This window comes from Pleurodeles waltl, chromosome 7 (assembly GCF_031143425.1).
Source record: "Pleurodeles waltl isolate 20211129_DDA chromosome 7, aPleWal1.hap1.20221129, whole genome shotgun sequence".
Taxonomy (NCBI): domain Eukaryota; kingdom Metazoa; phylum Chordata; class Amphibia; order Caudata; family Salamandridae; genus Pleurodeles; species Pleurodeles waltl.
In genome coordinates this window covers 1,345,771,117-1,345,784,886 of record NC_090446.1, presented here as the reverse complement: position 1 = coordinate 1,345,784,886, position 13,770 = coordinate 1,345,771,117, and the positions used below count along the sequence as shown (strand labels likewise).

Sequence of the window (13,770 nt, the reverse complement as noted above, 5' to 3'; positions counted from 1 at the left end):
AAAAGGTGGAATTGCAGATTTGCTTTTAGCATGTTTATAATATGTCCTTCGAGCAGTTGCTCATCACTTACCACCTGCATGGGAACTTGAACTCCTCTACTTCATGTTCTATTGCTTGCGTGCATTCTTTGGCCGTTGCTCTCTGAATTCTCAATGCAGCCCCCAGAGTGGCAATAACTCACCTTTTTTTTTTTTTTTTTGCTGTCAGTGCCGTGCTGCTCCCGCCGCACCACACAGAGCCCTAAGTTCTAAGCACTGTCCCAGCTATGCATCATCAGATATAAGTGCCACTAATCAGCCCTTTGCCATGCTGCTGGGGATCCCACGCCACACCTACCCAGAGTACTCTTAGCCCCTGGTTGATTTGCTCTGGCATTAGTGTTTATGAGATGCACTACACGCTCTCACAAATTCACTGTATTCAATCAGTCAATCAGGATTTACAAAGCGCGGCTAATCACCCAATAGGGTATCCAGGCCCTTGCAGGTCTTGGAGGTTTATTCAAACAGCCAGGTCTTAAGGGCCATTCGGAATTCCAGAAGTGAGGTAATGGTCTGGAGGTGCATGGGGAGGCTGTTTCAGGTTTTTGCTGCTATGTGAGAGAAGGAGCAACCTCCACTTCTGCTTCGATAGCTGCGGGGAGTATGGACAAATCAAAGGGAGGCAGAGCGTAGTCTCCTCAATGGTTGGTGGAAGTTCAGGGGGTGGTTAATGTATGCAGGTCCTTGGTTGTGTAGAGCATTGTGTCTGTGGGTCAGCAGCTTGAATTAGCATCTCTTCTGTACAGAGAGCCAGAGGAGTTGCCTGAGGTGGGGTTTGTCCGGGAGGCCAAGGATGAGTCTGGCGCAGTGTTCTGTATGATCTAAAGTCTCTATAAAAGGTGTGCGGCAATTCCTATGGTGCGATAGTCCAGTCAGCTGGTGATGAGGGCCTGTCACTGTGCGTCTTGCGTGTAGGGGTAGCCACTTGAACATCATGTGTAGCATGAGCCAAGTGAGGAAGAAGGCAGAGAAGATGGCATCGCTCTGTTATTTGATGGTGAGCTTGTTATTGATGACTGAGATTTCTATCGTCGTCGTCGGAGAGAGTGGGTACAGGTCCTAGGTCTGATGACACCCTTGTCGTTCTAGGTGTTGCCAAAGATCAGTGCTTTCGTCTTGTCTATGTTCAGCTGCAGGCAGTTCTTCAACCAATCAGCGATGCTTGTCATGCATCTGTGGGAGTGGTTTTGGTGGTGGAGTGGCCGTAGTGAGTGAAAGGATGAGTTTGGTGTCATCTGCATGGAAAATTGAGACCATGGAATTTGTCAATGTTGGCCAGCTGGGTCATATATGTGTTGAAGAGTGTGGGGCCAAGGGAGGAGCCCTGGAGGACAATGCAGGTGATCTCCTTGGGTTCGGCGGTGGAAGGTGAGAGGTGGATCCTCTGGTTTCTTCTGGTGAGGAAGGTGGTGAGCCATTTAAGTGCATCCCTTTGTATGCCCATGTGGTGGAGTCTTCCGATCAGCATGTTGTGAGATACTTTGTGGAAGGCTGAATAGAGTTCGAGGAGGATCAAAGCTGCTGTTTCTCCTCGATTGAAGAGGGTTCTGATGTCAGTGGCTGCAATCAGTGCAGTTTCTGTGCTGTGATTACTGCAGTTGCCAAATTGGGAGGCGTAAAGTAGCTCGTTCCGCTCCAGGCATGCCATGAGTTGCTTGTTGATGATCTTTTGCAGTACCTTCCTGAGAATGGGCGCAGGGAGATTTGACCAATAGTTCTTAGGTTCACTGGGGTAGGCAGAGGGTTTTTGAGAAGTGGTCTGACTTCCGCATGTTTCCAGGTGTCTGGAAATGTTGCAATGGTGGTTGGTGTTGAGCAGGATGGTGAGTTCCTGCCTGATCCTTTGGTTGCCGAGGTTGAAGATGTGGTGCGAGCATGGGTATCGGGGAGCTCCCAAGTGGATGACTTCCATGGTTGAGGTGATGTCCTGGGTGGAGAGGATGATCCATGTGGTCAGTGTGTAGTTCGTGTCGGTTATGGTGGTGGCGTATCTGTCTAGGTATTTCGTAGGTGTGGGTTGGGGTTCGAAGTTTCTGTATATAGTTGAGGTTTTGTTGTGGAAGGAAGTGGGTGAGGTTGTTGCACAGCTCTTGTGAGGGTGTGATGTTTTTTTCGCAGGCAGCCGGTTTGTAGAATTCTTAAGGGTTGAAAAGTTCCTTGGTGGTGTTGGCTCTGGTTTCGATGCATGCAGCAAGGGCTGTCTTATTTGCTGCCCTCAGCAGAGGATGGTAGATGTCGAGGGAGGCGTTGCAGGGCTGCTCTGTTGGAGGTGTCCTTGCCGGTGCGCCATCTTTTCTCCAGTTGTTTACTATCTAATTTGGCTGTTCTGAGTTCTTGGGTGTACCAGCTGGGCTTTTTGGGGGATTTTCTCTGGATGTTGCTCTTGATGGGAACAATGCTATTGGTGGAATTTGTGATCCAGGTTTTGAATTTTTTCACTCCCTGTTTGAGGTTGGTGGCAGTAGGTTGGGTTTGAGGTGTTGAGGGTGTCTGCTCAGCTGGTCTCTGGCATTTTGAGGGGGGGGGGGGGGGACTGGTCTTCTTTGGGGTGGAGGTGCTGGAGGTGGAGAGGCTGAAGTGGACAATGGAGTGATTGGTCCATGTGAGTTCTGTGGCATTTCTGTATTTGTTGCGGTTGCTGAAGGTGAAAATGGGGCCCAGCGTGTGGCCTTCTGTGTTTAGGGTCGTGGAAGACCTGGGTCAATCCGAGGCTGCTCATACTGTCAAGGAGGAATGCAATGTTGTTGTTGGGTTAGGTCGCTGAAGATGTAGTCCTTGGAACCTAAGGCAAGGGGCGGTGTGAAGTCTGCAATGGTGTTGCTGGAACGTGGGCCTGCGGTTCGGTATGCAAGGGTGCCTCTGATTGTTTCGTCATCCATGTGGAGCTTGAAGTTGAGATGTTCCACGGGGGGGTGGTAATGGTGCTGCACTGTATGGTCTTTTTTGTAGAAGATGGCTGTTCCTCCTCCCGGCGTCTTGGTGTAGTCCTGGTGAGGGATTTTATACCTGTTGGGGATCGCTGTGGCAGTGTCTGGAGCAGAAGTGAGGTTGAGCCAGGTCTTGATGAGGAAGACTGCGAGTGTGGGGGTGGCGATGAGAGCCCATAATTTGGTGGAATTCTCACATAGTCAGCGTGTGCTAAGGGTGCTTGTGAGTTGGGTTTTTTTTGTCAGTTGGTTTCTGTGGTGTGTTCAGGGTGGGGCTGGTCATGGGCTAGTGTGTGTGCTGTGGCAGGTAATGTCTGGGATAACTTCACTCCTGGAATAGTTTCTAGTCCGAGTTCACTTATTTCACAGTCTTTCAGGGTCATAAATCATCACCTAAGTTATCACAATCACATACATTATAAGTGTATTCCACTTCTCCATAGCATGGAGATCAAATGCATGGCTATTATTTTACAAGTAACTCTGGTTTAATTATTTGGTAATTATTTCTAGCTCGCGTTCACCGTTTCTCCGGACTGTACGTCACAAGTGTTTCACTTTCCTCAAGCATAAGGGTCAAGTGCACGGCACTTATTATATTCTTGAGGGAATGATTACTTTTTTCTCTTAGGCTTATTTATTTCTCTTCTTCCATTCTCATTCTACAGGTGTCCTCCTTCAGATTTTATGTGATTTAGTTATGCGACTACAGGCAACCATTATATCGCCCCCTCGTGCTGATCCTTGTATTTGTATTGCAGAAAACATTGTCGATGAAAGCAATCTGACCCTAGTGTGTATATGTGATTATTTAGAGCAGTAGTGTATTTAGGAAAACCGACTATAATTGTTGGAAGTTTTTGTCACTTTTTTGTTTGCCTGTAATATGGTTTGTACTCATACATGTGCGCCCTTGTAAGGTTGTAATACTCAGTGTTCTAATATAATAGAAAACTATTTCCTGGGCTGTATTTATATTCCCAGTGTTTTTTTTTTTTCTTTTTTTTTTCTAATGCTTTTTGTTTAGGGACCCCTGTTCCTTGTGGCAGTGGGTGCAGTTGATAGGTCCTATAGTGGAGCGTGGGTCGGCAAGGTGGCAGTGTTTTTTGCGGCGCCTGGAGTTGCGAGTGTAGAGCTAGATGATGGTTTATCTTTGAAAGGAGGGAGTGCTAGGGGTCGTGGCGCTGTGCGTGTTCCAAGAGCAGGCGGGCTTCCCTTTGGCACGCCTTCGTCAACGGCGCGTCCTCTGCGCGGTCATGTTGCAGCCTACATTAAGTAGGTCCTGGGGTGGGCGGAGCTTCTGATGGCGGGAAGAACGTTAAGTGGGAAAACATGAGCGAGAGCACCCCAATGGGAAACCCCAGGCAGTTGGGGTGTCTCTAGATCAAGCTGGAACTAGAAGCCACGGGCAAGTGGCAGCCTAGGTGTCCAGGTGCCTACCGATGTGGGCTCTCTGCGGCCTGCCTTGAGTAGATCCTGGTGTGGGCGGGGCTTCCATTGGTGGGAAGAAAGTGTTCCGACTCAGTGGAGTGGGAAAGCCTGGTTGGAAAAACAGACAGGAAACCCCAGTCAGCCACGGAGTCACTGGATCAGTCTGGCACAAGCAAGAACTGGAAGCCACAGAGAAGTGGCAGGCTCGGTGATCAGGTGCATTGTTCTCAAAGCACCTTGCATAGTGGCTGATTTCATGTTTGTTCATTGGCCCCTTTCTTCTCCCCTTTATTTCAGCTATAGATGTCACTTTCTAGTAGTCTGCACACTCCACTTAGTTGGTAGATGTTTGCTGCTAAGCTGAAATCACCTCATTGCCAGGATTTTGTTTGATTATTTTATGTGGCCAAATGAGACGCTTACCAAACAGCCACCTTTGGCCCTCATCCCTTGTTTTGTAGGTATGCTGAAGAAAACGTTTTACTTACTGCAGCTACTACTTACAACAGTTGATAAACATGTCACTATTCTTTTACAGTCATTGTAGTAGCTAAGAATATATACCCACTATTTGAGTAGATTTTTTTTTTTCATTTTTACCTAAGAAGGGCAAATAAACAAGTGAAAAGTATCAGACAGAAAGGAATGAGGGTGCATTGCTTTATTATTTATTAATAGTTTTTTGGCATCCAAAAAAGTCGAGTCTTACTGTCATCTTGAAATTACATTGCCAAACTAGAAATACAATTGGAAATAAAAGCAACATGTTTATAGTCCAGGTTTAATTGAAGAGACACTACCAGAATTTGTAAACGACTTGTTAGAAAACAAAAGTGGCCAAATTAGCGAGAGAGAAGTGAGTAGGAGATGAATAACCTATTAAGACTGGCAAGGTCTTGATACTGAGTCACACAAATGGTTTGACTTTCTTTATATGAGACGGCTTGTACCTGGCCGTCTTTGATTTTCTTTTTTTTTTTGGCTGTGTGTTCCTTGAGAGTGAGGTTGGTGTCCAGGTTAAATCAAAGTGACTTGGCATTGAGTAAAAGTTGGGAAAGGACAAGACCTTCCAATAATTCTTCCTTCCGGTCAAGAACTAGATAATGAGCAAAAGGCAAACTGGACACGTGGTTACTGACCAAGGTATTACCTAGATAAGTGAGTACCCTGATACTCTGTGTCATGTGGAATAGTGAAAATAACTTTTCTAAAACTTGACAAACCCTCACCCAGCAACCTAGGTGGCATGTTTCATCATTGGCTTATTATATTAACCTATAACTGAAATTGTACATTACTTAGGAGATCTGCAAAACTGTGTAAATCAAGATTTGATTACGCTTATAAAATTCACACATTACATTTCACTTTTTTAGGCACAGGGAGACTAAGTGATTTGCCCAGAATCATACAGAGGACTAAGGTCTGGATTCAAACCTGAGTCCCCAATTTCCATTGTCGGAAGCTGTAGCCCTTAGGTCACATATTATCCAAGTCTATTTGTTATAGGTTTTGTACCTTTAGTGTTAATCACTAATTCTAATCCTTGTACTGTAGGAAGTACTTGCCTTTTATTCACCTCGCTTCCTCACTGTGACTGCGAGTGCATGTGGTCAGTAGCAGTCATGCTTATTGCTTGCAAATGTTGTCTTTTGCAGAGTAAGGAGCCACGTCTGGCAAGGGTTCAACCAACTCCAAACAGGAGAATCTTCACTGTCCCAGAAACTGATTCTACCAGAGATGGCAGGAGAGAGTAAGTATGTTTGTTCCATTTGTAAATGGGTCACAGATTGGAGTAGTTGACTGTACGTAGACCTTTTTTAACTGGTTGGTATTTACCCTTGCCACTACATCCTGGACCATGTATCGTCTTTGACGAACTTGGTACAAGCACTGAATTGGATTAAAATGTAAAGTACAATCAAAACCAACAGACTTTAGATTTGGTGCAAATGCTGTGGCTTTTTCTAGCCTCTGAAGTTTTTATCCAGTCATGTCATGAGATATATACGTGTGCCTATACTTATATAGAAATATGTGTATGTATACACACACACCTATCTTTTAGAATTGTATTTATGGCTAATAGACTGACACAAACTGCTCAGGGTTTTGAAAATGTTGCATCAAATGTTTGTAACTTTTCCTGTGCAAAAGTACTTCTTTCCACCCTTTCATATTTGGTAGCATGCTTATGACAAAGGAGGATCTGTCATCTACAGAAAAAGGGTGCCTACAGATTAAGCTTCCTTTGCATATCTTTTGCTAACACACTTGGCTCACTTGTCACTCTACCAGGCGCGGTGAAGGTGGGCTGCAGATGAGGTTTGAACCGGTTCCGAGCACGCAAATGTACACAGTCCCCACCTCCAGCACTTTCTTCTCCTCCACGACCACCACTATTTCCAGCACAACCTCTTCCTCCACGTGCACCACCACTACCACCACCTCCAACAGCATAACGTCCAGCACAGACCTACGTGATCGGCGAAGGTAAGATTTGCCCCCACTCCCCAGCTTGCCATTGCCTCATACCCCTTCCACTCTAGCTTTGAGCTCTGGTTAAGACTCTGAAATGTTGCAAAGATATTGATGGGACTCTGGTTGCAGTTTGTTGCACTTGGTGAGGTTGCCTTAGCTATTGGGTCTGTGTATTGCTAGTTTTTTCTACAATGCAATTAATTTGTCATTCTCCTTCATTCCCAACTAGTTGTAAACCTTAGTATCTGATGGATACTCTGTTACCAGACTGGATTTTGACAAAAGTTGATATGGCTTCAGCAGGCTGTTAGATGGTGCCATCAACATCTCCGTTCCTCTGCAAATTAGAAAGCCAAGAGCCATATGTAGGCATTACCCCTTTGCTCTTATGTTGGTTCATTTGTATCCATACCCTAAGCACAGATCCAGTGTTCTGCACCTACTGGTTTCAGTCATTGCTAAAATCTTCCTCCAGAATCAACAAAAAGCATTGCAGTCTAGGTGAGCTGTCGCCAAAGACTTCAGGCTGAGCATGTCTGAAACGAGGTAATTTGTACACACTGTGTCTGCCGCAGGATGTGAAGCCCTGTTTGGCTCCCATACATCACAAACAAATAATCCCAAAGCACCTAAAGGCAATCATTAGGACAAGGCCGAACTTTAAATGACCTGAACATAAGAATCAAGGCTCCTCCCATTCTAGGTCACCTACATCAGGTAGGTTGATATCACAGGATAAGGCTTTCAAGACGAAACACAAAAAGAAAATGTGATTTCTCAAATATTTGACTTTTGTTCAAGCCAGAGGTCAGTCTGTATCCACAAGACCAGGTTCTGACTTAGTCTTCTTCATTGATAGCTCTTCTGACCCTTGAACTGATGTGCCCAGAGTTCCTTGCATGGTCATCAGATCCACAGCAGCTTTAAAAAATGCCATTCTGCAAATATTTCTGGCTCTGGCTCCCTTTTTGACTCTACAGAGCCCATTCACACTCCGGCTGGTGGGACCTTCCGCAGTGCTAGCAGACCTCTGGATGGAGTTTGTCTGCTCTGCCTTCCTCTACACTTCTACTGCTCTACTGAAGACTCAGTGGTCTACTCATAGTTGCCACCAATGGACTCATATTGAAGACTTCTTCTCTGCACATCCGCTATCTCAGCACCAGCATTTTGAAAGAATGGAATATCTTTTGGGCTCCAGTTATGATTTGGTTAAGGTGTCCCATACAGTCTCAAGTGTTGAGGAAGACCAAGTTGAAGACAGGCAATTTACTCCCTCCATATTATAGTGATGCTGGTCTGTACTTATATTTGCAGAATGCCAAAACTCTTGGCACCTAGTTTGTCAGCGTTTTATTCTTTATATTGCCCTCTTCTGTCTGAGAAGACAAAAGGCAATTTGTTTATGGAAATCCTCCAGCCTGGACCTCCTAATGCTGAGTGTCTTTTACCTTTCAGTAATGCACTAGTTGACCCTATCCTGGCTGCTTGGTCTAAGCCCTTTTTGGCCCAACTGTTTGCTACCCCATTTCCAGACACCCACACCAGCCCGTAGGGTCCCAAAGTTTAAGAAGAATTAATTGGAGAACTCCCCTTCCTCTTGACTTGGATCTCAATTTCGTCTGACCATTCTCCTGTTCTGGAGTATGAGTCTGGCACAAGTGCCAACTCAACATCTGGATCTTGGCGCTGGCCCCCACTCAAGTGGCAGCTTTCACCCACTCTTTGCCTATGTTCTGTACCCTTCCAGTTCCCTATAATGTGCCTTTGGACCACAAGGTGCTTGTGGGATCTTCAAGAGTGATCCTGCTGGCGGCCTCTACCCTGGCATTTGTTGGCTGCTGTTAATGCTCCTGTGCTGTCCTCACCCAGCAGTCCCTCTTGTGCCAAAAGCTTTGCTCCTTGTTTTGGTACCAATACGTGCGTCAGTCGGTGTATTGGTTCTTAATCCTCTTTTTACTATCTAGAGAGAAAGTGGATTGGGACACAGTAGAACTTAAAGAGAAGGACAGCCTTTGTGCTTTCCGCAGCTCTAGTTCAGGCTTACGTAAAGAGATTACATGTTCAGAAGGTCCGAGGTGAGGCAGATAGCCTTTCCGTTTGAAACGTGCTCAACCCCAGTGACTTAAAATCTTTTAATGAGGTGATCCATGATTGTCCCTCGACAGTCCCCTTGGAAAACATTTATTCTCATAATGCAATCCTATGCAAGACGACTTAGGTCCTTGAATGTACTTTAGCAGTTGCAGATGTTAGTAGTAACATCTTAAAAGAAATTATCTAGTGTATTTTCTTCACTTCAAAGGTATTTTTGCCTTTTAAAGAGTCCCTTGTAGACCTTGTTATTGCTTGGGTTAAACCATGTTCTTTCTATACTTTCATTGGGCACACCTTTGATTGTTTTGCTTTTCTTGAAAGCGTGGTCAAATTTGTACTGCCCTTTTGTTCCATTAAAGAACGATTTTCCCTCTTTCACTGCAGAAAGACTTCCCTCTCGTGGGTGATGTGGAATTTTGATTCCGATTTCATGGCTTCTTGCATGCTTCTGCTCTCATACCCAAAAAGCAAATTTGTTGGAGCTGGGGACGGTGATTTTATTTATTGTGAATCAACCAGAGAGCGGTGACTAGTAGTTCTGTTGCTCTTCTGTCTGTATTCTTGACTTACACTTCTGTTTAATAATAGGTTCCTTCTTAGTTTGGAGGAATCTTCATATCTGGCTCTTGACCAAGGCTAGGTTGAGACTTCATGGCCTAATCTACTTTGCCCCTAGGGTGGTGATAGTCTTTTTGGTGGCTCGCTACTCTTCTGTCAGAACTGTGGATAGCATTCAGGACTTTTGTGTTTTTAAGAGTGCCGTAGAGTGTTCTAAAGAGGATGCGTTTCTTCGGGTATAGCTACCAGTAGTGGTTTCCATCTTTTTGTCCTTGAACAAAAAGGATTTGCTGATATTTCTTTAATTTTTTTCCTTGCAAAGTTCAATCACGTGTTTTCTCTTTGCTGTTTATCATACAACAGAGCATAATCATTGTAATGAAGGATTCTGATCACCAGATATTGCCTCAGCCCTGGGCTTGCAGGGATGGCTACCTCTTCTGTTCCTGTTAAGTACGTTCAGTGAAAATATTTCTGTTGGATACTCTACCTTCAGATTCCTCCCAGACCCACCCCACTCATTGTTCTGAGGCATAATCTTACATGTTTAGTGAGGCTAAAAATTAGTTTTCTTCACCTTATGCCTGCCAATTTTTTTGATCTTGTCTCCATCTAGGAGCAGATGGATATAGGAAAAGTGAAGTTGGAGGTCTCGTTAGTGCCATATTACTTATCTGTGTAGTCACATAGTGGGAGGCCTTGCAGTCAAGCTGGAGTCATTGTGCCACCAATTGCCTCATGAGAGCTAATACAACATAATTCAGTCTGATGCCTGAGGGACATCCATAAAGTGAGGTATGTACAGGTAGATTATCCACAGTATATATTTTTTCCAATGGTAAGTAAATATAGCGTTTTGGCCCACTACTAGCATTGCATGAAGTTGCTTTTGCTGTTACTAGAGATTCTACGGCTGTCCTTTGCACAAACATGTAGAGGGTGTACAGGACACTTATATTAAATCTTCTTGTCTGAATTGCAGACTTGCTAATGAAAGATGAATCTGATAGACTTCCAGTTGCAGGTTCCTTACCTTAGCATTATCCCACGCATCAGACTGCATCCTGAAAATTGTTCATGAGCGGTGTTGGAATCTTTCTTCTAAGTTGCAGCACCCCCACACACTTTTTGCTTGATCTCCGATGCTACCTTGACTGAGTGTGTCCTGGGATCCTGCTAACCAGGCCCCAGCACCCGTGTTCTATCCCGAAACTGAACCATTGTTCCCACAATTGGCACACACCCCTGGCACACAGCTAAGCCCCTTGTAAAAGGTACCAGTGCTACCAAGGGCTCTATGCTGTGGCTAGGGAGGGTCCCTAAGGGCTGCAACATTTATTGTGCCACCCTGAGGGACCCCTCACCGAACATATGCACACTGCAGTTGCAGATTGTATATGTTGGTGGGGAGAAAAAGGTAAAGTCGACATGGCATGCCTTTCAGGGTGCCATGCCCACAACCCACTGCCTGTGGCATAGGTAAGTCACCCCTCGAGCAGGCCCTACCGCCCTAAGACAGGGTGCACTACACCACAGGTGAGGGCATAGCTGCATGAGCAATATGACCCTATAGTGCCTAAGTCCATTCTTGTATTGTAAGTGTAGTGTGGGCATATTGAGTACATGGGCTGGAAGTTTGTCACAACTCCACAGCTCGGTGATGGCTTCACTGAAGTCTGGGAAGTTTGATATCAAGCTTCTCAGCACAATAAACCCACACCAGTACCAGTGTTGGCTTTATTGTAAAGTGTACATACAGGGCATCTTAGAGATGCTCCCTATATTTTACCCAGCCCTTTAGTGCAGGACTGACCTGTCTGTGCCAGTCTGCCACTAACAGACAAGTTTCTGGCCCCCTGGGGTGAGAGCCTTTGTGCTCCCTGGGGTCAGAAACAAAGCCTGCTCTGGGTGGAGATGCTTCACACCTCCGCCTGCAGGAACTGTAACACTTGTCGGTGAGCCTCAAAGGCTCAGGCCTCCTGTTACAGTGCCCCAGGGCAATGCAGCTAGTGGAGATGCCCGCCTCCCCAGATCAAGCCTCACTTTTGGTGGCATGTCCGGCAGGAACATTAGGTAAAACAAGGATGAGAGACCACTACAGCTATGAACACCCCTAAGGTGTCCAGAGCTGGAGTGACCCCCTCCTTGAAAAATCATCCATCTTGGTTTGGGGAGTAAGGACCATTAGGGATAGTGATGTGCCTCCTTCCCCAAAGGGAGTGGGCACAGGAAGGGGGTAGCCACCCTCAGGACAATAGCCATTGGCTACTACCCACTGGTCTCTGTAATGCCCCTGAATCTAGTACGTAGGGGCAGCCCTAAACCTTACTCACCAGATTCCTGGTGACCTCAGAAGAAAGAAGCATGAAGGACTGCTAAGCTAACCCCAGCAGTGAGGACTCTAGATGACAACTGACTTGGCTTCAGCCCTACCGGCCTGTGTGCAGCTTCAAAGACCCGTGCTCCAAATAGGCGAGACATCCTCCAGGGCCAGCACACCCCTAGAGGATTGCTGTCCAGCAGAGGACTAAGAACTACCAACAACAGCGGCTGTTCAAAAGAAATCATCAAAAGGACTTCAGAAATGCCCTGTAGCTGTGAGTCCTGTCCACTCTGCACCCGACACTCACAGCCTGAGTCCAGGTGCCCCACCGGTCCAGAGAAGGTCCCCAGGCGATTCTGACCTAGAGTCCATCCTGGGTTGACACTCCTGGCCACCACAACCACGCCTGAATCCAGAGGCTCCCCCTGACGGCAACCAGATCCAGCGAAGATTCCCGACATCTAAAGGAACACCTGCATCCGCAGCCCCCTGGCGAATCTGACCGACAGTCCAGCAACATCCATCGGGCGCTTTTCCTTACTGTCAGAGTTTTGGTTTTCCGGAACTGACCCCTTGGACCCAGCGTACAGGATCTTTGTGGCCCCTGGGTTTCCCTCATTGAAATACTTTGGGATCCCCACGCTGTGTTGGCACCCTGAGCCTAGCCGCTCCTTTCTCCTCAGTCCTCCACACACCCACCACCCACGTCTCTCCTCCACACCTCTCCTCCACACCACACACCCACTCACAACACACAGTCCTCATAGTATTCCATTGCAAACAAGACACCAGCTTTGACCTCTGCGGCCGGCCCGCCTGCCCCGTGTTGCTGGTGGTGTGCTTTTGGGGTCAACTTGAACTTTGACCTGTGAACATCCTAACACCTGAAGACTGGAATCGTAAGTCATGTACTTTCCTGCTTTCTGTGCTAACACTTTTCTCCTCCTAGGACTCTATTGACTCCTATGAAGAAAAATGAAAAGTTACTCACTTGAAAAACGTTTTATCTGTAAAATCCAAAGTACATTTGCTACATATGCTTGATACATACTTACAACTATACTTGCCTGCAACAAAGGCCTTTTGGTTATAGTAATAAAATACCAAAATATATTTTGCTATACAAAAACATTGGCCTGGAGTTAGTCATTGTGTGTAATTTCTTGACTATGTCTACAACAAATGCTTTGCACTTCCCTCTGATAAGCCTAACTATTCTACCACGCTACAACAAAAGAGAGCATTGGTATTATCTACTTTAGCCTCTGGGGAACCCCTGGACTCTGTGCACACTATACCTCATTTTGTTGTAGTATACAAAGAGCCAGCTTCCTACATAGACTGTCTCCATCAACGATAATTCAACGTCGAGATAGTCAACTTGTATACAAGGCCTTTGTTGATGTCAACACCTCCTCACTCGACGTCGGAGCAGGCTTCATCTGCAACCAAATCCTCGTCAAGGCAAGAAAAGAGACCAACTGCAATGTCAGCTGCTTCATCTCACTCATCTGCATAACAGCAATTATCACCTATTCAGCTTCTCCAAGATGACTGGAAAGTCTACTCACAGATGTATTTGCCTACACAGTCTTCCCCCAAGGACACCATCTCCAGCTCCTCAAACTGATTTCACTGTGTCGAGCGGCGCTTTGGTCTCCATTGAAGTCTAGGGTACCTAGAGCAGCCAGAACTCCCCATAACACGAGCTGATGGCGACCTCGAGCTGGATCGGTCCTTACTCGAATGACTCCGTGATCCATGCCGGGAGTCTCGATGACGCCTGTGTGATCTTGAGGACTTAGAAAAAGACTTGCGATGGTGATGTCTTTCCTTCTTCTTAGATTTTGCCAAGAATAACTTGGCCTCCCGCTCCTTGAGTGCTTTCGGATTCATACGCTGGCATGAACC

The 13,770-nt window shown here is 46.1% G+C and overlaps 1 protein-coding gene across 1 annotated transcript in view; it reads left to right on the top strand.

Moving 5' to 3' along the window:
- The window catches only part of PPP1R12C (protein phosphatase 1 regulatory subunit 12C), a 615,622-nt gene that overhangs the window by 364,056 nt on the left and 237,796 nt on the right, over nucleotides 1-13,770 (top strand). The window contains exons 11-12 of the mRNA XM_069201799.1: nucleotides 6,059-6,153; nucleotides 6,699-6,893. Coding sequence (XP_069057900.1) covers nucleotides 6,059-6,153; nucleotides 6,699-6,893 — 290 coding nt within the window. The remainder of the gene's footprint in view (nucleotides 1-6,058; nucleotides 6,154-6,698; nucleotides 6,894-13,770) is intronic.